This window comes from Herpailurus yagouaroundi, unplaced genomic scaffold, assembly GCF_014898765.1.
Source record: "Herpailurus yagouaroundi ecotype Mexico unplaced genomic scaffold, PumYag 195, whole genome shotgun sequence".
Classification (NCBI taxonomy): domain Eukaryota; kingdom Metazoa; phylum Chordata; class Mammalia; order Carnivora; family Felidae; genus Herpailurus; species Herpailurus yagouaroundi.
Genome location: NW_024412426.1, coordinates 4542095 through 4565877, shown reverse-complemented (window position 1 = coordinate 4565877; position 23783 = coordinate 4542095). Strand labels below are relative to the sequence as shown.

General features: G+C 49.3%; 1 protein-coding gene across 6 annotated transcripts in view; it reads right to left on the bottom strand.

Moving 5' to 3' along the window:
• The window catches only part of VASH2 (vasohibin 2), a 51189-nt gene that overhangs the window by 26724 nt on the left and 682 nt on the right, over positions 1 to 23783 (bottom strand). For 5 of the 6 annotated variants that reach the window (XR_005781746.1, XR_005781747.1, XR_005781748.1 and 2 more), the window contains exons 2-5: positions 14227 to 14315; positions 8869 to 8925; positions 8234 to 8308; positions 745 to 1126 (exon numbers count right to left, since the gene is read on the bottom strand). Coding sequence is in view for 3 of the 6 variants with exons in the window: in XM_040446429.1 (XP_040302363.1) it covers positions 745 to 1126; positions 8234 to 8308; positions 8869 to 8925; positions 14227 to 14315 (603 nt within the window). In the remaining 3 variants the exon portion in view is untranslated. The remainder of the gene's footprint in view (positions 1 to 744; positions 1127 to 8233; positions 8309 to 8868; positions 8926 to 14226; positions 14316 to 23783) is intronic. The other variant, XM_040446432.1, reaches the window with a different exon arrangement.

Genomic DNA, 23783 nt, shown 5'->3' with positions numbered 1-23783 from the left:
TGCAACTTACAAAGCAGAGATATAATGCAACTCTCCAAGAGATGATAAACCAGCTGACCCACTCATCCTGCTGTGCACAGGCCCTTCTGGTTTTAAGTACTAAAAATTTCATGTCCTGAGAAACCTCTCAGTTTCAGACAAACTGGGATGATTGATCACCTTGTTATAATAAAGACAGAACACAACAAAGCTATAACCTTCATCTAAAATGGCTAACATTTGGGGCGACGGGGTGGCTCAGTCAGTTGAGTGTCCGACTTCGGCCCTGGTCATGATCCCACAGTTCATGGGTTCAAGCCCCGCATCGGGCTCTGTGCTGACAGCTCAGAGCCTGGAGCCTGCTTCGGATTCTGTGTCTCCCTCTCTCTCTGCCCGCCTCTGCCCCCACTCTGTCTCTCTGTCTCCCAAAATAAACAAACATTAAAAAAATAAAAATAAATGGCTAACATTTTAGATTTGATTGCATAGAAGGAATTGTAGGCCAAGACACTGCTGTAATTATAACATCTAAATCAACTTTAGCTCCAGTGTTTGAAGTAGCATAAGCAAAGAGAAACTTTAATTATCCGTGTCAAAGAGCGAATGATTTCGATTTTTTGTTTTAATAGGGTGGCTACTAAGTAAGACAACCTCAAGGACATTTTGACCGTCCCAGAAACACGGGGCATGAGGCAAGAGGGAGAGAGAGACAGAAGACAGGGATAGAACTCTTTTGCATTGCTCATTTGTCTTCCCAGCACCTACCTTCATTCTCATGTCCCTGGCATATTTCTCCAGCTCCTTCCTTATGTCAGCCCTCAACATCTTTGAGACATTGAGGACCAGCTGTTTCCACTCAATGGGCTGAAAGCTATGAGGCTCATGGGGGACATACAGCCCAATCTTGACCTTCTTGACTGTGTGCAGGTACTTCTTGTAGGAGTCTTCAAAGTCAAAGATGAGGTCACTCAAAGTCCGAAAGGTCAACGGCTTATCCATCAGCTCAGCCCTTCGGCTCATGCCCAGTGAGCCATAGCGGCCATTGCAATAAATCCCCAGCACAACATGGTGAAAGTAGTTTCCTGAGAAGTAGGTTTTAAAGCTGATGGGGAATCGCTCAATGGAAGGCTGTCCATTGGTTAAGTATCTTAGACCATCTGAGTCAAGGAAGAGAAAGGAGACCTTGAAAATTCACAGAGCTTGGACTCCCAGTAATGGAAGTGGCCCATACGGGCAAAGTGTCCATCCCTCTGCCTCTGAGTGGGCCCACACCTTACCTTTCCAGACTAATCCTTTTTTTTTTTTTAATTTTTTTAACATTTATTTATTTCTGAGACAGAGAGAGACAGAGCATGAACGGGGGAGGGCCAGAGAGAGAGGGAGACACAGAATCCGAAGCAGGCTCCAGGCTCTGAGCTGTCAGCACAGAGCCGGACACGGGGCTCAAACTCACGGACCGCGAGATCATGACCTGAGCCGAAGTCAGACACTCAACCGACTAAGTCACCCAGGCGCCCCGACACTGATCCTTTTAGAAAGGATTCACTTGATATCTTTGAGTACCTAGTATACAGTGCATATCAGAGCCAAGTTAATATGGGACAAAGAGAAAAACTTGCCCTCTACTTTAGCAACTAAATAAATGCAAAATGAAACAATGATCTCTCCCTTTCCCGTCAGTCTTCTACAGGGCATAATGAGGATTAAAGGCTTTTTTAATGTAATCAGAATGATGTTCTCAGACATTAATTCTGGCTGGACCGTGTGGGACAGACCAGGAACCGAAAGCCTCTGCAATGCTCCAGAGAAGAAATGAAAACCAGAATCAAGGCAAGGCAATGCGGACATAAAAGAAACAGACTGGTTGATTATCTGGATGGCAAGGTGTCAGAACAGCTCATACCTGCACCTCATCTGCTCCTCTCACGGGCCCCGGCACACCCATGTTGACAGCCTTGGGTACCACACAGAAAGCTGCCTTCAGCACACAAACCACAGACTCCCCTCGTCCCCAATGCGCTTGGGATCACAGCTTGGCTTTCTCCACTTATCAGCCCATTTGGATGGACTAACTCGGCCTCTTACCGCTGCCTCAGTTTGGGACCAGTAACCCCCACAGAGCGCAGCTCCAAGTGACTACCCCCTGTGACTCCACACGCTGGAGCCAGGGGCAAGAAGTGTCACATCCACGAGCCCATCTCAAAGTCCCAGGATAGCCCTGGCCAGGACCCGGTTTTCTGGAGAGTGATGCGGAAAACTCACTGGTGTCACTTTTCTGCTGAAAACATTTGGTGACTCCAGAGTGTTTCTAAGGTAAATAATCATCCGGGTGTTGAACATGGTGGCCAGGGCGTGATAAGTGCTCAGTTAGTAGAGACGGTCTTCCATTCTCTGAGCATTTCTCTTCACCGTTTCTTGCCCCCACTCCAACGTGCTTTCCACACAAAGGCCAGAGTGGTCTACTCAAGCCAAAATTTGGTACACGTCAGCTCTTCTGCTTAAGTTTTCAGTGTCTCTCATCTTCCCCAGACTTAGCCCAAATCCCTTACAAAAGTCCTACCACGATTCAGCCCCTGCTCATTATTCCTTTGTGCAATCTCCTTTCCGCCACACCCTGGACTAGCACACGGACCCAAGGGCGACCCGTGACTTTTTGAAGGATACGCCGGGACCGCAAAGCATCCACACCTGTGCCCTCAGCACGTATAATCCCTCATAATGTGAAGTCAAATGTAACTGAAACTCCTAAATGACTTTTAAATGGCCTTTACCGCACAAAGCTATGAGACCAAAGCGACCTACGAAACTTTCAACAAAATGCCACTAAACACTCTTCGCACTACATGATGCCCCCAACTGCAGTATAACTTGTCTTATGGCTTCACTGCACATCAGCCTTCTAGGGCAGGGGACTCAATTCCTTTGGGAACTCCTAGGAATCGTGAGTGATAAGGATGCTGTGGGCCCTATCCTCTTTCCACAGGCTGCACCCCAACTGGAACAGCCTCACTGCTATCCCCTCCCCCTTCCTCTCCCTTCTCTGACCTTCCTCTGTGTGGGTTAAGTACCACCCCCACTCCCACTCAAGAACCCCTGTAGTACCCGGTGCTTAATCACCCACTATTGTAATTGTTTATTTGTTTGCCTCTTGCAAGGAGTTCCGTTTCACATGCTGGTGTTCCCCGGGGCATAGCGCAGGCCTGGCACACGGAGGTGCTTGCTTCGTGCTTGTTGAATGGATAAACCTCCATTGTGAACATACATTCCTTACACTTCAAAAGACTGCGTCAGTGGGGGCCAACGCAGGCTCCCTTGAAAGACAGGAACTAATAGAAGGCAGCCCGCAGCCCTGAGGTCAGCCTCGTCCTCAGCCTCAATTTAGGCACAGATGGCTCCTCTCTATAAATATGGTTACCTGTTTTCACTTCCTCATGTGACGTTAACCGGCAGGAAGGGAGTGAAATCATATCCTTCTGAGCCCTCTTACATCAATTCTTGCTTGTTTTCTGGGACGAGTTCTCTGGGGCTGGAATAAGGGCATTCCTTAGTTGTTTTAGTCAGTATAACAAGCACTTACTGGATGCACATCTCCTGTGCCAGACAGCCCACAGGTGGGGCTGTGGAGCCAAAGATCAAGGATCCAACCCTTCTCTGGAAGTCTCTCGGGGAGACAGACTCAAAGTGGACACAATATGATCAGTACAGCAGTTCCTCAAAAAAATGAAACACACCATTGCCATAGGATGCAGCAATTCCACTTCTGGGTATGTACCCCAAAGAACTAAAAGCAGGGACTCGAACCGATAGTTGCACACCCATGTTCATAGCAGCTTTGTTCACAACAGCTCCAAGGAGGAAGCAACCCAAGGGTCTGCGGGTGAACGGATACAGGAAACGTGGAGAATACATACAATGGAATATTCAGCCTTAAAAAGTTAGGAAATTCTGGGGCACCTGGGTGGCTCAGTCAGTTAAGTATCCGACTCTTGATTTTGGCTCAGGTCATGATCTCAAAGTTCGTGAGTTTGAGTCCTGTGTCACTCTCTGTGCTAACAGCGCAGAGCCTGCTTGAGATTCTCTCTCCTCTCTCTGCCCCTCTCTTGCACTCTCTATCTTTCTCTCTAGATAAATAAATAAATAAATAAATAAATAAATAAATAAACAAACTTTTTATTTTTTTTATTATTATTATTATTTTTTTTAATGTTTATTTATTTTTGAGACAGAGAGAGACAGAGCATGAACAGGGGAGGGGCAGAGAGAGAGGGAGACCCAGAATCCGAAACAGGCTCCAGGCTCTGAGCAGTCAGCACAGAGCCCGACGCGGGGCTCGAACTCACGGACCGCGAGATCATGACCTGAGCCAAAGTCGGACGCTTAACTGACCGAGCCACCCAGGCGCCCCTAAACAAACTTTTTAAAAGGTTAGGAAATTCTGACACATGCGCCATGGATGAACCTTGAGGACATTATGTTAAGTGAAATAAGCCAGCCACAAAAGGACAAATACTGTACGATGCAACTTTACGAGGTATCTGGAGTAATCAAATTCATAGAGACAGAAGTAGAACGGTGGTTGGTAGGGGAGAGGGGAGAAAATGGGGAGTTAGTGTTCAATGGGCGTTTCAGTTGGAGAAGATGAAGTTCTGGACGCAGAGGGTGCTGACGGTTGAACAAAAGCATGAGTGTCCTCAATGCCACTGAACTGTGCGTTTAGAAACAGTTAGAATGGTAGATTTGTGTTATGAATATTTTACTGCAGTTAAAAACCCCCACACTCACTATATACGTATGTCAAGCCATTATGCTGCTCCCCTTAAGCTTACACAGTGCTGTACATCAATGGGATCTCGATAAAATGGAAAGGAACCACCCCAGTGTGATGTGTACTGTCAGAGAGGTAAGCCCAGCACGCGAAGGGAGAGCAGAGAAGAGGTCATGCGGTGACCATGCCAAAGTCAGTCTTGTGGGACAAGTAGAGTCGGCCACATGGAGAAGAGGGAGTGAGGAGGGTGCAGGAAAGACCGGTCCCAAGGATTTGTTCCATCTTGATGGCAATCAGGAAAGCCTTGGGACCTAGAGGACCTGGGCTTGGAGAGGGAGGGGACAAGGATGAGGGCAAGGAATGGTCTGGGCTTTTCTAGGGAAGAGGGAGACAGCAGTGCCCAAGCTCCTGGAAGGTCCACCTGGAATCCAGCCGGCTGGGCATGTGCCTACCCACCTCTAAGAACACACCTGCCACTTGAATCCGGCACAGAACTTTGGTACCATGATTAACCCCTTCAGGGTCAGCGAGGCCCCCGAAATTGCTGCCGGAATTAGAAGATAACTTGGAACCAAAGCTCTATCTCTCCGGCAGGCATCTGAGAGTGTGTGCACGCACCGAGGCAAGATCGAAAGAAGGGGCTCTCCGTGAACGAATCCTGAAAAGTGGCCTCACGTCAGATGAGAGGAAACAAGGCAGGACAAGACAGGGGACACAGGGCTCTAAGCAGCAGCCAAGCTGACCTGTTTCAAAGTTGCTGAAGTGCCATTTGCCTCCCAGGACCTGCAGAGGGGCCTGTGGGAGACACGGACATCTGACTCAAGCCATGTCCTTCACTGTGCTCGGGAGAAAAGTGGGCCACAGGGGTGCCGACAAAGAGCAAAGGGAAAAGACAAAGATGCTGTAACTTTTAGAATTCAGGTCTGGGTTTCTCGTCTGTGTCCAAGAGTCAAATTTCCCTGAGTTCAGCAGCGCGAGCCATGTTTCTGCAGCCTTCCCACCTCCTCTGCCCTTTTCTAAAGTCACACCAGTAAGAACGAAGGAAAACCAAGAGCCACTGTCCCCTCATTTGGGCTGGCCCAGACGCCAGTCACAGGTGTATCCCTCACAGTCCCTAAAGATTTAAGTAATCCCAGTAAGCCAAAATCGTGTTTGGGTTTATACAATTTGCGCAGGGACACGGCTACTGTGTAAAGCAAGGTGACCTCTGTCCAGGTACACCCAGACATCCGTCAGCAGAGTCTGAGGGTAGCTGGGCCACCTAGGGAAGGGCCCGTGCTTGTGCTCTCCCTCAGTGATCCCTCCGGCAAATCCCCAACAACTGTTCACCCCCATTAAACTTGCAGGGGGCTGTGCCCAACAGCTGTGGCTGACTCCTGCCACAAAAGGGCCCTGGGCCATCTGCTGTCCCCACCCCGTTCTGCCCTCCTGCTGGGCTCCCCAGCACACGTTTCAACTCCTTTGTGAGGAGCAGGATGGAGGTATGACAAGAGAGTGGGGCAGGGCCTCAATACGGCTCAAGTTTCCATTTTTCAAATGTCAGCCTGGGCACCTGTGGACAATCGTACTTCAGACGAGGCCTGGCCAGTGTTCTGCAGGCTGCAGACGGCCAGAAACTGCCCTTCCCGTGAAAACGTCCAGCAGACCGGGGCGCCTGGGTGGCTCAGTCGCTTAAGCGTCTGACTTCGGCTCAAGTCATGATTTCACAGTACATGGGTTCAAGCCCCGTACCGGGTTCTCTGCTCTCAGCACAGAACCTGCTTCAGATCCTCTGTCTCACTCTCTCTCTTTGGCCTTCTCCAGCTTGCGCTCCCCCTCTTTCTCTCTCAAAAATAAATAAACATTAAAAAATAGTTTAGAAAACGTCCAGGAGACCAAACCAACAGACTGCACCTGTCCTATTGCCCCCAGTCCGATTTGGGAGTCACCTGTCCTTCTGCTGACTTTGGAAGCTTCTTCTCTCCTGGTTTTCCTTCTACCTCTCTAACTTTTCTATCACAGGCTCACCGTGTCCAACCAAAGCAAAAAATAGTGAGAATCCATCGTTGATCTTTTTCTCTTCTTACTCCTTGAACAGCAGCGACCACCCCCTAAATACTCACAGCTCCCAAATTTCTATTTCCGGCGCAGACCCCGGTCCTGAGCGCCACACTCTAAACACCCCCTCCCTCAACAACCTACAGGTGTCTCAGATGGGACATGTTCAAATCCGAGCTCAATCTCCCCCTGAATCCGCCTCTCCCCATTACGTCCTTCCCTTGGGCTGCAGCACACTTATCCCATCACCCAATTTCCCAAGCCCGCAATGTGGGCTCATTGCCTCCGTCTCCTCTGACTCTTACAGCTACTCAGCCCACAAGTGGTGCCAGTGACTCCCCAACTCCTTCCTCCACCTTTATGGCTCCTGGGCAGACGTATCTCACCTCTCTGTATCCCTCATCCATCCAGCCCATCCTCCACAGCCTGTCACCCAATCCGGAATCCAGATTCCAGAAAGCTGTATTGGTTGATTCCTTCCTCGTCAACTCTTACCCTCATTTGACCTCTAACTCCTGTACATCCTGTCTCCTTGATGTCCCCTCACACCTGCTCCCATGGCCAGGACCATGGTTCAAGCACCACCGTTTCTCTCAGGGAACAGCTCGGTCTGCCTTTCAATCTGCCCTGAGAACCACCTCTCTAAAGAACATGCCTGAGCATGTCATGCCTCTGCTCCAGATCTTTCCCATGGGCTTCCCATTGCCTTCTGGAGAAAGTTCCCACTTCTCAGCACAGCCCTCAAGGACCTAACCAGTCTTACCTGGGACCATCTACCAAGTTCACGTCTTTTTGCATTTCCTTGGCTAGTGCCCCCTTCCAGCTGTCCAACCCAAAGGACCACAAGTTTCTTTGCTCTTGTACCAGATCATGTTTAATGCCATCATCACTAACTAAGTCAGTGCTGTCACAACTTTTCTGGACCATATTCCCCTTAGGTCGGGCCAGGAGTCTCGGGAAAATGGAACAGAACGTATGGGAGAGACCAGACCCTTGTTTCAGCTCTATGTTCTGCGGAGTCAGGACTCTACGCCATTGCTTGGTCTCCTCCACAGTCTACTCTTAGAATCTTCCCCAGAGATGCATTTGGATAATCCCACTTCTCCTGAGTGTCTATCCTGTTGTAAGCCAGATGAATGCAAAAGATAATGATACACACTCTCTCTCTAGTCCCTCTAAGTTGGAATTCTCCTTGTGCCCAGCGGATGTGGCCTGAGCTAGTGGTACTGGCTTCAGCTAACAGGTTACATAGACAATGGTCCCATCAAGCTCTGATTTGGTTCAACTCCAGAAGGTGAAAGTTAAAGAGAGGCACCAGGGGAGCTTGCCAATTTCCCCCAAGGAGACAATGGGCATCATCTCTGCGAATCTAGGACAATGAAGGCACAATCGGCCTCACTCTGAGGCCGCCATCTATGGAGTAAACTTAAGCAAACATAACTCAAAGGATACATGCCCAGGATGACAGCTTCAAGGCATTTGATAGGCAAGGACTCCCGAGTCATTTCTTTTGCTGTTTCCATTAACCTGTAGGATAGAGCACAACAAAGCATCTCAGGACTTGTTTCATCATGCAGTCAGTCTGTCTGTCGATCCGTCAGCGTGCCTGTCTCCACATTAGGTGCCATGCAGGATTGCAGAGAAAAGGGGAGAGCTCGGCGTGGAGGATGGAACCAAAGCACATCTGCACTGGCAGAACCAAATTCTTAAATTCTCCACTGCTCTCTCCAAGAGTTAGTTCCTGGAGGTTAGTGCCTATATTCCCCAGCATCCTCCCAAGGGGAGGGCAAGGGGCATTACACAGGACAAGGGGCTTGACAAAGAGAAAGTAAAGGAGACCACATAAAACTAATTTCACACGCCTCCCCCACCCCTGGAAGAGTTAGTCTCCACCATGGAGCTTAGCTGTCAGAGTGGCCCAAGCCCTAGCCCCACCTCCAACCTGGCCCCAGGGCACCCCCCCAATCCCAGTCCCTTACAGACTGGATATGTGAGCACTGGGATACAGGGATAAAGAGTGAGAGAGGGAATGGGCAGCTTTCAAGTAGGAGAGACGTCACCTGGCCCACAGATCATGCACCACTTACCCACTCAGCGGTCTCATTTTCCTAATTTCAAAGAACTGGGTCCCTGTATGATTGTATCTGTTTGAAGTATGTAAAGGGAAAGTGACAGAAAACTCCAAAGGCCCCAGTAATCCAGCAGAGGAAGCTGTACATTGATTTCTCAAAGGGATAAAGAAGTAAGGGGCTTTCCAGAAAGTGTTCAGTAGCCAGAAGGTAGCCAAGAGCCTCTTACTCCTCAATGTCCTGCTCTGAAAATCCAGTTTCTAACTCAAGCCCCCAAACAGCTTGGGTCTTTATAATAGCTATTTCAATCTGCTCTGTATTCTGTTTAGGGGAATACATGTCTTAGTTCACCTACTAGACTACAAACTCTGAGAGTTGGGATCATTTATTTATTATCTTTATATTACCCGTCATGCCTGGCACAAGCCCAACATATTCCAGTTAGCAAATATGATTAAATGCATGAGGAATAAATGAATACATGGGTAGACAGACAGATAGAAAAATGGGTGGATTGGTGGAAGGGTGGATGGATGAATGGAAGGAAGGAAGGGTCGAATTGATGAAATGGAAAGGTGGGTGGGTGGAAGGATGGATGGATGGATGAAAAGAATGAATAGAATGGAAGGGTGACTGATTGGAAGGGTGGATGGATGGACAGATAATAGAGATGGATGGATGGATAGAAGGAGTGGATGGATGGATGGATGGATGGATGGATGGACGGATAGGTAGGTGGGTGGCTGGATGGACAGATGGATGGATGGAATGGAAGGATGATGGATAGAAGGGTGGGTGGGTGGTAGGGTTTCTCAATAGCGCACTGTCTCTGCAGCAAAGCTTACTGTGGAGACCTCACTTTAATTTCACTGGACTGATACTAGACAATGATTATGAAGTCTGAGAAGATGACACCATTACCCACAACTTGGGATTTAGCTGCTTGCCCAGAAAGTGTCAGGGACTGGCAAGCCTGCACCAGGTCATTCTGAAGGAGACCAAAGATTCCTTGATGTCATGCTCTCTGACACTGGATCTTGATTTTCTTCAGAGCCTGAAGAAAAGTTGCTTTACACATTTCTCTTTCCTGTCTCAAAGTCCTATAGAAAAAGTGCATGTTGGGAAGATGCTAACGAACCATGAACTTGTAACCCTGGCAGCGTGCATGAGATTAGACGTGTGACCCTACAGTGGTACAGGCAGTGGCAGAAGGTGGCACCAAGCACCTAAATGCCCTGCACACCCTCTCTGAGGAGGGTGAGGATTCCCCTCCCAGCAGAGGCATGCCTGACCACTCAGACACAAGCATACGTAAGAACTACCAGGCAGGGGGAAGGGGGAGGAGGAGCTCATTATAGGCAGATTCTGGGATCCACCTCTGGAGATTCCAATTTCAGGCTAATGGTTTTATTTATTTATTTTTTTTAATGTTTACTTTTGAGACAGAGAGAGACAGAGTGAGAGCAGGGGAGAGGCAGAGAGAGAGAGGGAGACACAGAATCTGAAGCAGGCTCCAGGCTCTGAGCTGTCAGTTAAGAGCCTGATGTGGGGCTTGAACTCATGAACTGTGAGATCACGACCTGATTAACCTGACTGAGCCACCCAGGCACCCCCAGGCTACGATCTTAACCCTAGATGTCATTTCCAAGTCACCCTGCCTGGGACTGTTCTGTTGGAGGTTCCAGGGTGAGAGCCAGAAAGATGATTTTAACAAGCTCACCAAGCTGGAAATTATCAGCATGAGCCATAAGAACAGCCAATAACAGTACAGGCCCAGCTATTGAAAACTGCAATATAAAAACCCTTAGAGGTAAAAGAGAAAAACGAGGGGCTAAGCTCCCAACTTCAGCTCAGGTCATGATCTCACGGGTTTGGGAGTTTGAGCCCCCCATCAGGCTCTCTGCCATCAGTGCAGAACCTGTTTTGGATCCTCTGTCTCCTTCTCTCTCTGCCCCTCCCCCACGTGCACGAGCTTGTGCACTCTCTCTCTCTCAAAAATAAACAAACATAAAAAATTTTTTTTAAATAGTGAGATTCCTGGGGCGCCTGGGTGGCGCAGTCGGTTGAGCGTCCGACTTCAGCCAGGTCACGATCTCGCGGTCCGTGAGTTCGAGCCCCGCGTCGGGCTCTGGGCTGATGGCTCAGAGCCTGGAGCCTGTTTCCGATTCTGTGTCTCCCTCTCTCTCTCTGCCCCTCCCCTGTTCATGCTCTGTCTCTCTCTGTCCCAAAAATAAATAAACGTTGGAAAAAAAAAATTAAAAAAATAAATAGTGAGATTCCTGGTGTAGTTAAAGTAGAATTCAGTGAGCAAAAAATCTATTTATATGCCTAGCTTTCTTTCTTTTCATAGATCTAATCTATACATCTAGCATGTAAAGTGAGACAAATCCATAATAAAATAATAAAAAATTGCCTGGCCTTCCTTGCTCAGTTCCTTACAGCTATGAGCTCCAGAAAGTGAGCTTGGAGAAGAGAGCCTCTTGTAAACATCACCTTCAGAGGGAGAGACTTACTGAGCCTGAGCTGATCCTCAGAAGGTCTCTCCCCATGCAGAGAGCTTAGGGGGCACCTGTCTTTCCAGAACCCCATGCAAGATCCACTTATGGCTAGCATTCTAAAGCTGTCAGAATCTGTCCTCTCCTATCCCCAAATGAGCCCGTCTATAGTCAGGGCTGGCCTGGTGCCCAATCATGTGTTCCTGTGTCCAGGACAAAGCAGTAAGAAGTCCCAAGGAACTAAATACAAGCATTGTATTGTCCTTTGCTGTACTGCCCTTCATAGAAACGATGGGTTTTTTGTTTTTGTTTTTGTTTTTTTACAGACTGAGAACTTGTGGCAACCCTGCGTCAGGCAAGTCTGTTGGCACCATTTTTCCAACAGCATTTGCTCACTTTGTGTCTTTGTGTTACACCTCGGTAATTTTCACAGCATTTCAAACTTTTTCATTATGATTATATTTTGTTATGGTGACCTGTAATCCATCAGTGATTATGCCTCAACTGAAAGCTCAGATGATGGTCAGTATTTCTTAACAATAAAGGCTTTTTATTTTATTTCTTTAAAGTTTATTTATTCCGAGAGAGAGAGAGAGCACAATCGGGGGAGAAACAGAAAGAGAGAGAGAGAGAGAGAGAGAATCCCAAGCTGGTTCTGCACTGTCAGCACACAGCACGATGCAGGGCTTGAACTCACGAACCATGAGATCATGGACCTGAGCCGAAATCAAGAGTCAGACACTTAACCGACTGAGCCACCCAGGAGCCCCTAAAACTTTTTAATTAAGGTATGTAGATTGTTATTCTAGACAGGTTACTGCACACGTAGTATACTGACTATAGGGTGGTGTAAACATAAGTTTTATATGCACTGGGGAAACAAAAAATTCACTTGATTCGCTTTACTGCCACATTCGCTCTTTTGCAGTGGTCTGGAACCGAAACCTCAAAGGTTTTCGAGATCTGCCTGTGAAAGTGTGGTCAGAAGAGAAACCACAGAGGCCACACTCTGCCTTCTTTGTGTGGTGGCTCCAGGGGCCAGGTGACCTGGAGCGCAGGATCCCGGCAGCTTGTTGGGTGCTCTCCCTCTTCCCGCCCTCTTTGCAGTCAGCGATCAGGTCAGTGACCAGCATCACGGGTCAGAGAAGAGAATGAAAAAGCAGATCCCTCAAGGCAACAGTGAAAACGTGGCTGAGAATGTGCTGCAAGGGCTTACGGGGAGACAGAGCTTACGATATGTAAGGCACATGCAAATTTGCCCCTATCAGGGCATTCCCAGCCAGGATCATTCTCTTTCATCTCTGGCTGGATGATCCTTGTGAAGACGGCTTCCTAGATAGAAGTGGGGAGCCAGGGGCCCCTGCATGGCTGAGTCGGTTAAGCGTCTGACTTCGGCTCAGGTCAGGGTCTCACAGTTCATGAGTCTGAGTCCTGTATCGGGCTCTCTGCTGTCAGCACAGAGATCCTCTGTGCTCTGGATTCCCAATCCACCCCCCCTCTCAAAAATAAACTTTAAAAAAAAAAAAGAAATGGGGAGCCGCTCTAATTTCTGTCACCTTCTGAAATGTTCTGTGAAGAGCCGGTCACCTCCAGGAAGGCTTAGCTCTTTGGGTCCAGGTCTACTCTGGTAGGGGTTTATGCTCTGGACCACATGGAGCTCCCCAGGGGCCCCAGTTTGGGGATCAGCACCAATACCAGATAGCCTGCTCAGGGGTGTCCACCTCCCCTTCTCCTATTGCTTCAGGATTCCACCGGGAAGATGTCATGCAGGGGAGTTCCTCATCTGTGACACAGGACCCGAGAAGCTAATGAAGTAATCTGCCTGCCCAAATGAGCAGCAATCGGTGTTACTCCCCTCTGGTATGTTCTTCCCTTCAGAGAAGACACAAAAACCCACAGCCCCAATTCTTGCCGATAGCCCAGAGAGGAAGGGCCTCTTCCGAGGCACGTGGAACACGTGTGCAGTGTCCCAGTGAAATCTTTTCTGCTGAATTCTGTCTTTAGGGAGGAAGGACAGAGGTCATCAAAGAATTGACCTCCTGGACAATGTGCTAGGGGCTAAGGGGTCTGAGGCCGGCTTAGCTCTGAGATGCTCACTGACTCGAGCAAACGGTGTGTCCCTCCCACAGACAACTCTGTCAGCCAGCTCCCATCTGATTCCTGTCCCTGAAAAAACATCAGCAGGAGCCAGTGGACCACCCACCTCTGCCCCCTCGTTCTTACGATGCTGCTGGTACGGCGCACAGGACGGATCTAATCTTGGTTACGAACAACCCGAGCACACTGGCGGAGAGAAGGACGCAAGTCCGGCTGGTCTGAATCCAGCCTGGACCCGCTGGGCTCCTCTGCACCTTTTCAAACTCACCCTCATCCCAGAGCCCCACGTATTCCTGTAGGAGGAGGCAAGGCCACCAGTCTGCCAAAGGCAGTGCCAAGTGGGCCTCTTCCAGATTATGAGTGGTCAAGATGAAGACAAAAAAGTGAAAAGGAAAGCAAAACAGCAGAAAGAAGCCCAGGAGGGAAGAGGGAGGAAGACAGACAGTAGAGGAAGACAGAAGGAAGGAAACAAAGATGACCGGGGAGGGGGGGTGGTGAGACAGGAGGGGAAGGAAAGAAGAGGGGATCCAGGGGGCCACCGCTGCCTCACTGCACCTTGCTGTCCTGGCCCGCACCTGCCTAAAGGGGGAAGGGTCTGACCACTGCAATTACACCCTCTATTACGGTGCTTTCTAGACACTCACGCTGGGACATCCCTTCATGCCCGGCCTCACCAATCTTAGAGAGCGTGTGCTGACCGACTGGGGACAGACCCGCCACCAGACTGGAGCTCACCATGCCCGTTCCCTGGCCGGGTCTGCCCAGTCCCTGGTTGGAAGGATACTGTAGTGTCTTCATGTAGTTCTGGATTGCCTGGAGCCAGTCTGGGATGGTCATCGACAGCCTGTAGTTTGGAACCTGGGGCACTGAAGGCTGCAAAGAAGTACAGAGAGAACTTTTTATCAAGGAGATGCTCTGGGGCCCAATTTCTGAGGGCAGGCACAGGACTGAAGGCACCAGAGAGCTGCTCCTGACAGCAGATGGCCACCTGCACAGGGCCCCCAGACCAGCCGGTCCTTTGGCGAGTTTGCCTTGTATGTTCCCTCCATACACACCTGCCCTGGGTCACTGTGGCTCTCTAGGGCCCTCTGTGTGTTGTGAATGTGAACACAGCCTGCTTTCCCACAGGAGCCTCAGTGTCTCCTTGACGCCAAGGACTATGTCCTATAGTGTCCCCCACTGAGCCTGGCCCAGGATGTTCACAGAAGTGCTCCGTTAACCCCTCAGAGTTTTACTGCAGGGACTGCATGTTTTCCTGCATGGCTGGTATGACCCATTATGCTTAAGGGGACCACTGAACACAAGATGAATGGTACCCTGAAAAAATGCAACATGGCGCTCCGACGTGCCATTTCTCCTCAACACCACGCCCATCGCGGCCCTTCTCTGAGTCTGGCCCACGTGGATTAGTAAAGATTCCCCTCATGCCCTGACTCTTCCCAGTTCAGTGCAGCCCCTGTGACCTGTAAGCCACCTTACCCTTTCACCCCTGACAGCTGCCAGTCTCCCTTTCCTAGTCTTGGTCAACACTCACCAGTGTCTACAACCGAGGGCACACAGTTCTAAGCTCTGTTGGGAGGAGAAAGGAGCAACAGCAAGCAAGGACAGGAAAGGGAGAGGTAAGTGACTCTTTACAGGAATTTAGAGCTAAGACACCAGCTCTGAGACACCAGGCGGTTCTGAGCAACCCTGCCAATGAGGCCCAGAGCAAGAAAGGGCAGGGGCTTCCAATCCAGCCACTCCTGGGAGGCAAGGGATGATGCAGTGCGTGCTTTATTCCCCATTTCTTAGGCTCTTAAGCTTGGCCTCAGGCTCCGGTGAGCAGTGCCACCGCCAGGAGGGAAAGAGGAGACTCCTCCAGGCGTAAGCCACTTAGGGAGGAGCAGAAGGGGCCCCAGGGCGGATTAGTTCATCCTCGAGAAAACAGGGAAAGGGAGGCCCTGGGGATTTAGTGCTTAGCTGATGGAAGGTGGAGCCGCCGGTGGAGAAACTTCTTGGGGACAGCGCCGGGCAGCCTGGCCTGGCACCAGAGCCAGACGCCGCTGAAGGATGTTCCCCCGCTCTCCCCAGCGCGGTGCTCCAGGCTCAGACCCCACAGGGATGCTGCCCCTGGGCCTGCCGCGAGTGGGGGGGGGGGGGGGGGGGCTCTGCCATACTTCTCCACGGTCCACACCTTTGGCTGCATTGACTTAAAACGCTACTTGACATTCTTTTCCTCTCAGTGCCTCTCTTCTCTCTTGGCTTTGCAACTGACTTCCTACTCACAGCAACTGCCCCTTCAGCAAAAAGGAAACTAGTCCCACGCCCTACTTCACAGCCAAGGTGCTGAGTGTGTGTGCGCCCCTGGGAGGGAATGTAGGAGGTGCGGGCGCATGCTTGCACAGCTGTTCTGCAAACTGCATTTTGTTTACAAGGTATCAACTCAAGCCACATTCCTGTCTCGGAGAGTAATTTTTCCAAGCAAAGTGCTCCAATTTGACCATTTGCTTACGTGACCCTCCCACATGCACACACACGTGCGCGCACACGCACGCACGCACGCACACACACGGAGTCAAAATATGGAATGTGTCCTTGTATTTCTGCCCTTACAAACGCTAGAGTCAAGCTTGTCGTTTTTTGCAGTGACACCTACGGATCGACCCATACCTGGAATTCTGTGTAAAACTGTGCCAGAGATTTCACAGGGAAGTGAGGAGAGAAGGGGAGATGTGAACATTTCTTTAGCACCTGCTACGTTCCAAGCTCTAGGCCAAGTACAAGGTGGTGGCAGGGGAGCACAGAGACAGAGGAAGGAGGGAAGTTATCCAGCATGAAGGCACAAGCATGTTTCTATACAGAAAAGTGCTATTTGTACCTACTTAATAGAAAAGATGGTAAGTGTGGGGAAATGTCCCAAAGAATCACCAGCCACCTAAGGGATCCTTGGAGGGGTGTCTGTTGGTCGGACCCCCGCCATAGCCAGAGGGACTTGGTTCAGAGGTAGCCAGAGGGGCCAACCACCAAATTATTTCAACACCCCCAAGCCCAGCAGAACCCACGAGAGCCAGATGGTGGGGTGGGACCAGGTGACAGCTGGTCCTCAGAATAGCAGCCGGGTGGCGCCCAAGGGCTTTCAAAAACAGCTGCCCGGTTACCTCAGCCCTGGCCGAAAGAGTGCAGGAGTGGCGGCCACATTCCCCAAGCCCCAGCTGGGGATCAGAGCTGTGGTGGGGAGAGAAGCCGAGACAGCTGAGGGGATGATGTCATCAGGCTACAACTCACCCTGCTGTCTGGGACGGCTGGCTGGGGCTCGGGCTGGGGGGCCAGCTCCCAGCCAGCATCTCAGGCCACCGATGCCCCCACAGGATGAGGAGTATAAGCCAGGTGGGCTCCTTGGTGGGTAATTAGGAGACAGACACAAGGCCCCAGTCCCTGCTCTGCCACCTAACTGTGGACCCTGGTCAAGCTGCATGACCTCTCTAAGCCTGTTTCTTTCCTGATAAAATTGGAGAGTGTCACCTACTTCAAACCTTCTGGGCTGACTGTGAGGATTATATGCCCCAATGTATAAAGCAGGCAACTTCGGGCTGGAGCCTGGATGGCTGAGTCAGTGAAGTATCCGACTTCAGCTCAGGTCATGGGCTCATGGTTCCTGAGTTCCAGCCCTCCATCAGGCTCTGTGCTGACAGTGTGGAGCCTGCTTGGGATTCTCTCTCTCTGCCTTTCCCCACTTGCGTTCTCTCTCTCTCTCTCTCTCAAAATAAATAAATAAATTTCAACTAAAAAGCAGGCAACTTGGAGATTGGCATTTGGTGCTCTTGAAGGCTAGGTGATTATTATTTTTTTATTATAGATTTTTAAAATGTTAATGTTTTATTTTTGACAGAAAGAGAGAGAGTGCAAGCAGGGAAAGGGCAGAGAGAGAAAGAGAGAGAAAGATAGAGTCCAAAGCAGGCTCCAGCCTCTAAGCTGTCTGCACAGAGCCCCGCGCGGGGCTTGAACCCACAAACCGTGAGATCATGACCTGAGCCAAAGTCGGACGCTTACCTGACCAAACTACCCAGGCACCCCAGAAGGCTATGTGATTGTTCATCAACAATGTGTTTTCAGGATCTAGACTGGGAAAGCCTGGAAAGTCCTCACCTTCTGAAACTGGAAAACAGAATCAGCAGGGCCTGGGTCTCTGCACACTCAGAACATCGTGAAGATGCCTTCTCACCCTGATGAAAGAGGAGAAAACATCCACTTCCCCCGGGACACGTCCTGACCATAAGTTATCATCCTTAATTCATGAACAGTTCATACAAAGTGATAAGAAAACTCTTCAGGGGCTCCTGGCTGGCTTAGTCAGTAGAGCATGGGACTCTTGATCTCGGGGTTGTGAGTTCGAGCCCCATGCTGGGCGTAGAGACTACTTAAATTATAAAAAATAAAAAATAAAAAATAAAACTGTTCAGGCCTTCGTGGAAAAAAAAAATGGCCCCAAAGGTAGAAGTAGCCCAGATGTCCACTAACAGGTGAATGGACAAAAAGTGGTATAGGAGCACCTGCTGGCCAGGTCAGTAGAATGTACAACACTTGATCTTGGGGGTCATGAGCTTGAGCCCCACATTGGGTGTGGAGTTTACTTTTTAAAATGTAGTATAGGGGCGCCTGGGTGGTTTAGTCGGTTACACATCCGACTCTTGATTTCGGCTCAGGTCATGATCTCACAGTTTGTGAGTTCAAGCCCCAAGTCGGACTCTGTGCTGATGGCACCCAGTTTGCTTAAGATTCTCTCTCTCCCTGGGGCGCCTGGGTGGCGCAGTCGGTTAAGCGTCCGACTTCAGCCAGGTCACGATCTCGCAGTCCATGAGTTCGAGCCCCGCGTCAGGCTCTGGGCTGATGGCTCGGAGCCTGGAGCCTGTTTCCGATTCTGTGTCTCCCTCTCTCTCTGCCCCTCCCCCATTCATGCTCTGTCTCTCTCTGTCCCAAAAATAAATAAAAAACGTTGGAAAAAAAAAATTAAAAAAAAAAAGATTCTCTCTCTCCCTTTCTCTCTGCTCCTCCCCCACTCATGCAGACACACACTCTCTCTCTTTCTGTTTCTCTCAAAAAAAAAAACAAAACATGTAAAATGTAGTATATACATAAAATGGAGTATTATTTGGCCTTAAAAAATGACATTTTGACACAAGCTGTAACATGGATGAACCTTGAAGACATTATGCTAAGTGAAATAAGTCAGGCACAAAAGAAGAAATACTGTATGATATACCTCTTCTACAGTTGTCCCCCTTTATCCACAGGGCATACGTTCTGAGAACCCCAAGAGATGCCTAAAACTGCAGACAGTACCAAACCCTATATATATTCTATGTTTTTTCCTACGCATACATACCGATGATAAAGTTTAATTTATAAGTTGGGCACAGTAAGGAGATTAACAACACCAATCAACAATAAAATAGAACAAGTATAACAATATACTGCAATAAAAATTATGTGAATATCATCTCTCTCCAACTCTCTGTGTACTCACCCTTCTCGAGATATGAGATGATACAGTGCCTACATAATGAAATGAAATGGGGTGAATGATGTAGGCATTGCCATGTAGCATTAGGCTACTATTGACCTTATGACCGTAGGTCAGAAAGAGGATCATCTGCTTGCAGATCTCGGGTAACCATGGGCAACTGAAACCATAGAAAGGGAAACAGTGGATGGGGGGGGGGGGGAACAACTGTATGAGGTTCTTACAGTAATCAAATCATACACAGAGAAAGGAACAGGGTGATTGCCTGGGACTGACAGGAGGAAGGAACAGGGAGTTAGCGTTTAATGGGTACAAAGTTTCAGCTGGGAGGAAGTAGTTCCCGAGGGGGAACGTGGTATTGTTGCACAACTGTGTGAATGTACTTAATACATAGAACTGTACACTCAAAAATGGTTAAAATGGTAAATTATACGTTATGTATATTTACCACAATTTCTTTAACAGCCATGAAAAGACAGTGCACAAAAGAAATGCAAATAGTGAATCAATTTTTGGAAAAAATTTCCAAGCTCACTAATAATTCGAGGAATGCAAAGCCAAGCCACTGCTAAATGTCACTTTTCACCTCCAGTTAGCAGAGATCTTCTGAAATGCGGACACTCAATGCTGATGGGATGCTCTTATAAAGCGCGTTGGGAACATACATTTGTACAACCTTTTCATAAAATGTCCATGGCATGCTCCCTTTTCTTCCCCCCTCCTTGACGGATCCTGAGAGTCCCTCCTCACGGTATTTTCCAGCCCTATTTCACCTGAAACCCTGGCCTAGATTTTCCATGGCCCTTCCCCTCAAGGTTCCTGTCTCCTGCCTCCTGCAACCGGCCCTTCAAGCCGCTGCCCAGCTGATGAAGGTGGAATCCAGAGGGAAGAGAGCAAAACCAGCCTCTCCACACAGGTGCTGTGCCTGTGGTCTGGGGTTGGGGGTCCTGGGAGGTGGGGGACAGGGTAGTAGTGGCATAGATGGGAAGACAGGTGTTCTAGAATAATGAAACAAACCACAGGCAAGGCTTCTGTGGTCAGGCTCTCTCTCATCCCATTCTTGGCAAACATAATTACCTGTCCAAAGAATGCAAGGAGAAGTGATGTGAAGGGACACAGGTGTGTAACTGGCATCCCCACACATGCGCGAAGGGGGAAAAGGAGCCAAGGAGGCCGCCAGAACGCTTAGCATCAGTAATCTTTAACAAGAAAGAACAAGAAGAAAGCAAAGCCTTTTGCTGCTCCTGTTCTGGAAAATATAAGTGCCTGTGCAGGTACCAGGCAGAAGAATCTTCTCTGGCAACTTGGAGAAGCATAGAACATCACTCATGAGCCCCGGATGGACCCCAGGCCCCTGCATCCAGGGCAGCCAGGAACCTGTTGATGGTGGCCTGGTATGGAAGTCCAAGGGTCTCAACCTTGGGCCAAGAAGGAAAGACAGACCACGGTTCTGAATCCAGGACAGAGGAGGAAGTGAGCTGCCCGAGCGAGCTAGCAGGGGGGCAGGCGGGGGGGCCCTGACTGCATGCTCTCACCTCATAGTCTCACACTTCTTCACTCAGGCAAAGCGGAGTCCTATAAAAGTGAATTATTTCCCAATTTAGAAACAACATGAGAACGAGGCACAAAACCCTGGGGTCTATAAGAAACCATTGTTGTTTCCTGTCGAATCCATCCTGGTTGCCCCTTGGAGAGTCCAGCTCCAGCCAGTCAAGAAAGGAGGAGCTGTTTCCTAGCACACGGTGCTATTTTTTCCAGGCCAGCCACTCTCTCCACCTCTCCCTTCCCTTCCTCTGTCATCCTCCAAGTGACCCTGCTACTTTCTCGTACCTTCCCTGAAAACCCTGGCCGTCACCTAGTCAGCTGCTGACTTGGACCCAGCAACCGCCAGAGGAGAGGCCTGCAGTCACATATTGAAAAGGAGGATTGCAGGGGAGGTGAGCCCCCCAGGTGGGGGTACCTGGACCTGTGAGCAGAACTTCCCACGGCTGCTAACAAAATGTCTCGCAAAGAAGGGTCATTCAGTCCTCCTCTTAAGCCTTTGGCACCTTCCCCTGTCCTTTTCTTTTGCTTCTTGGTCCATATTCTTTTTTTTTTTTTTAATTTTTAAAAATGTTTTGATTTATTTTTGAGAGAGAGAGAGAGAGAGAGAGCACAAGCAGGGGAAGGGCAGAGAGAGAGACAGACAGACAGACAGAATCTGAAGCAGGCTCCAGGCTCTGAGCTGTCAGCACAGAGCCTGATGCGGGGCTTGAACTCATGAACCACGAGATCATGACATGAGCCAAAGTTGGCTGCTTAACCGACTGAGCCACCCAGGCACTCCTTCTTAGTCCATATTCAATTGCCAAAAAAGGTTAGTCTCTCTGAAACTTTCCAACCCTTCTACCAGCCTCCACCACTCCTCTTCTGTCCAAAGTCCTCGGCAAGACACTGGTTAAAGGAGAAAAGGGCCCAAAGGACCCAAAGGAAAAAGTCTGCCAAGCTGAGTGCAAGAACAACCTTGTACCAGACAGGAGTGACCCCCGGAAACAGATGTTTGGAAGCCAGCCGTTCCCATCTGAGGACCTAGATAGGGGTAAGGGTTTGGGAAACGTCAGGACCTGGGAGAGGAGGCATGTCACGATGGAGTTCGGGTGGAGAACCAGCTGTTACGATGCAACGTAAGAGAGAGAAATGTTAGGTTCTTAATTTAGGTTCAAAACGCCAAGGCCGATCCATGTTTGGCCCCAGGTTTTCCTGGCTTGGAAGGGGTTCTCCTGCGACTTTGGGTTACTGTGAAAGTACAATATGGTGTGGCTGCTATGTAAAAACAGGGTCTTCTTTTCTTTTGCTCTTTTTAAGAATACAACATTTAGCCACAGGTATAGGTCTCAGGGACTAGTAATCTGTGCTCTAAACTGCTCAGACAACATTTAGAATACTGTATTTCAGGGATCCTGGGCAGCTCAGTCGGTTAAGCGTCCAACTCTTGATTTCAGTTCAGGTCATGATCTCACGGTTCCAGGGATCGAGCCCCACCTTGGGCTCTGTGCTGACAGCGTGGAGCTTGCTTGGGATTCTCTCTTGCGCTCTCTCTCTCTGCTCTTCCCCTGTCTCTCTCAAAAATAAATAAACATTAAAAAAAAAAACAATATTGTGTTTCATATGTATTTATTTTAGAGGACTGTCTGGTGACAAACTAGCAAGTGTCCTGGAAAGAGGATGAGGAAAGTGTTTTGAACTGCAACTGTGACACCTAAGAAACAATGAAAGGAGCTACCTGTGGACAAAGAACTAAAGGAAGATGCCGAATGACCAAATGTCACAGTTCTGAGGACCTGTTCCAGGGCACCTCTGTTGTCACACAGATCATTGGAGACCTGGAGATACCTGGGTCACATCAGCAGGGATTAAAGAGTTGGAAAGAAGTTCACACGAAATCTGGTCTACTCCCATTTCATAGATGAGAAAACTAAGGCCAGAGATTCTCAACGAGTGACCGAGGCCAAAAACCAGAGGTAACACAACCAGGGCTAGAATTCAGTGCTGTCATTTTTACTCCAAGTCCCTTCCTTACTCCAGGAACGCCATGTCGTAACATCATCGCAAAGGAAGTCGACGTGGGTTACCCTGACTCAAAGGGCAGAACAAGAATCAATGGGGATGAGGTGTGAGGGTGAAGAAGGCGAATTTCTGTTCCACCTAAGAGTTTCCCAGCCACCAAAACCCAAATCTGGCCAGGCTGGGACAGCTCTGTAAGGTGATGAGTCCCCCCAGCCCCAGGACATCTTGCAAAAGAAGAAGGAGGGGAGCCTGGTCTCCACCAAAACAAACGTTCCTGATTCCCATAGAGAAAAGGGGTCGCCACACACAAGACCAGGAGGGACGATGAAGTCACAGTTAGAAGCAGGGCTGGTGATAAGGAGGCTGAATTAGAACGGCAGCATGGGACAGCAGGAACAGGCCTCTGTCCCCTGTGGCCACCTCTCTTCCAGGTTTGAAGAGCTCCCAGCTCCTCCATAAGTAAAGCAAGGCTCGCTCAAGTAAGGGCAAAATCTGAAGTCAGAACTGCCAGCCAAGACCAATCTTGTTCTTGTGCTCAAGGACAGCTCAGCAAGGGTAATTACAGCTGACACTGAAGCAGGAAAGATTCTCGTTGGGCATAATGAAGATCTCCTTGACCTACTGGTAATAAAACACTAACTGACTGCAGCAGGAAGCTTAAGGGCTCTGTCACTTCCCCCAAGGGCACACACAGCTTTCCGGCCTGCAGGGCTCAGATGCTCAGATCACCAGATGCTCCAGGTTGGGGCCTCAGCCAGATGGCCTTTCAGGTCTCAGGTCTGGCATTCCTAGACCAGCCCAGGAATCTTCTCAGCCACACCAGTGTCCCCAGGGGGCAAGGGAAAACCATCTGCCATGCTCTAACCCCCAGGCTGTGCAATATTTCTCCCCAGTTTGCATTTTGATGTCTTAGTGACCATGGCACATCTCCCTCCCTCCCTCTTAAGTAACGATAGCCTTGGCCACCAAACTCAATCGGCTCACTGGCCTCTCTCCAAGATAGAATGAGTTTCACTCCTGAGCCTCTTTCTCTATCCAATGAGACTAATGCATCACGTGTCCTGGAAAGTCCCTTTGGCCATGGCCAAAACTCTTCTTTTTTTCTGGGACCTCAGATAAGCTGGGAAAAGAGATACTTCACCGCTTTGTAAGCTTCAGAGGTGAAAGTCACTGTCATGAAAAAAAAAAAAATTGGCAAGAAGTCTAGAAATGATTCAAGCTGAGAAGTCTGGTTGGTTGCAAAATTCATTCACGGCCTAATAAATCATTTGCTAGGGAGAGACAGGGGAGGACCT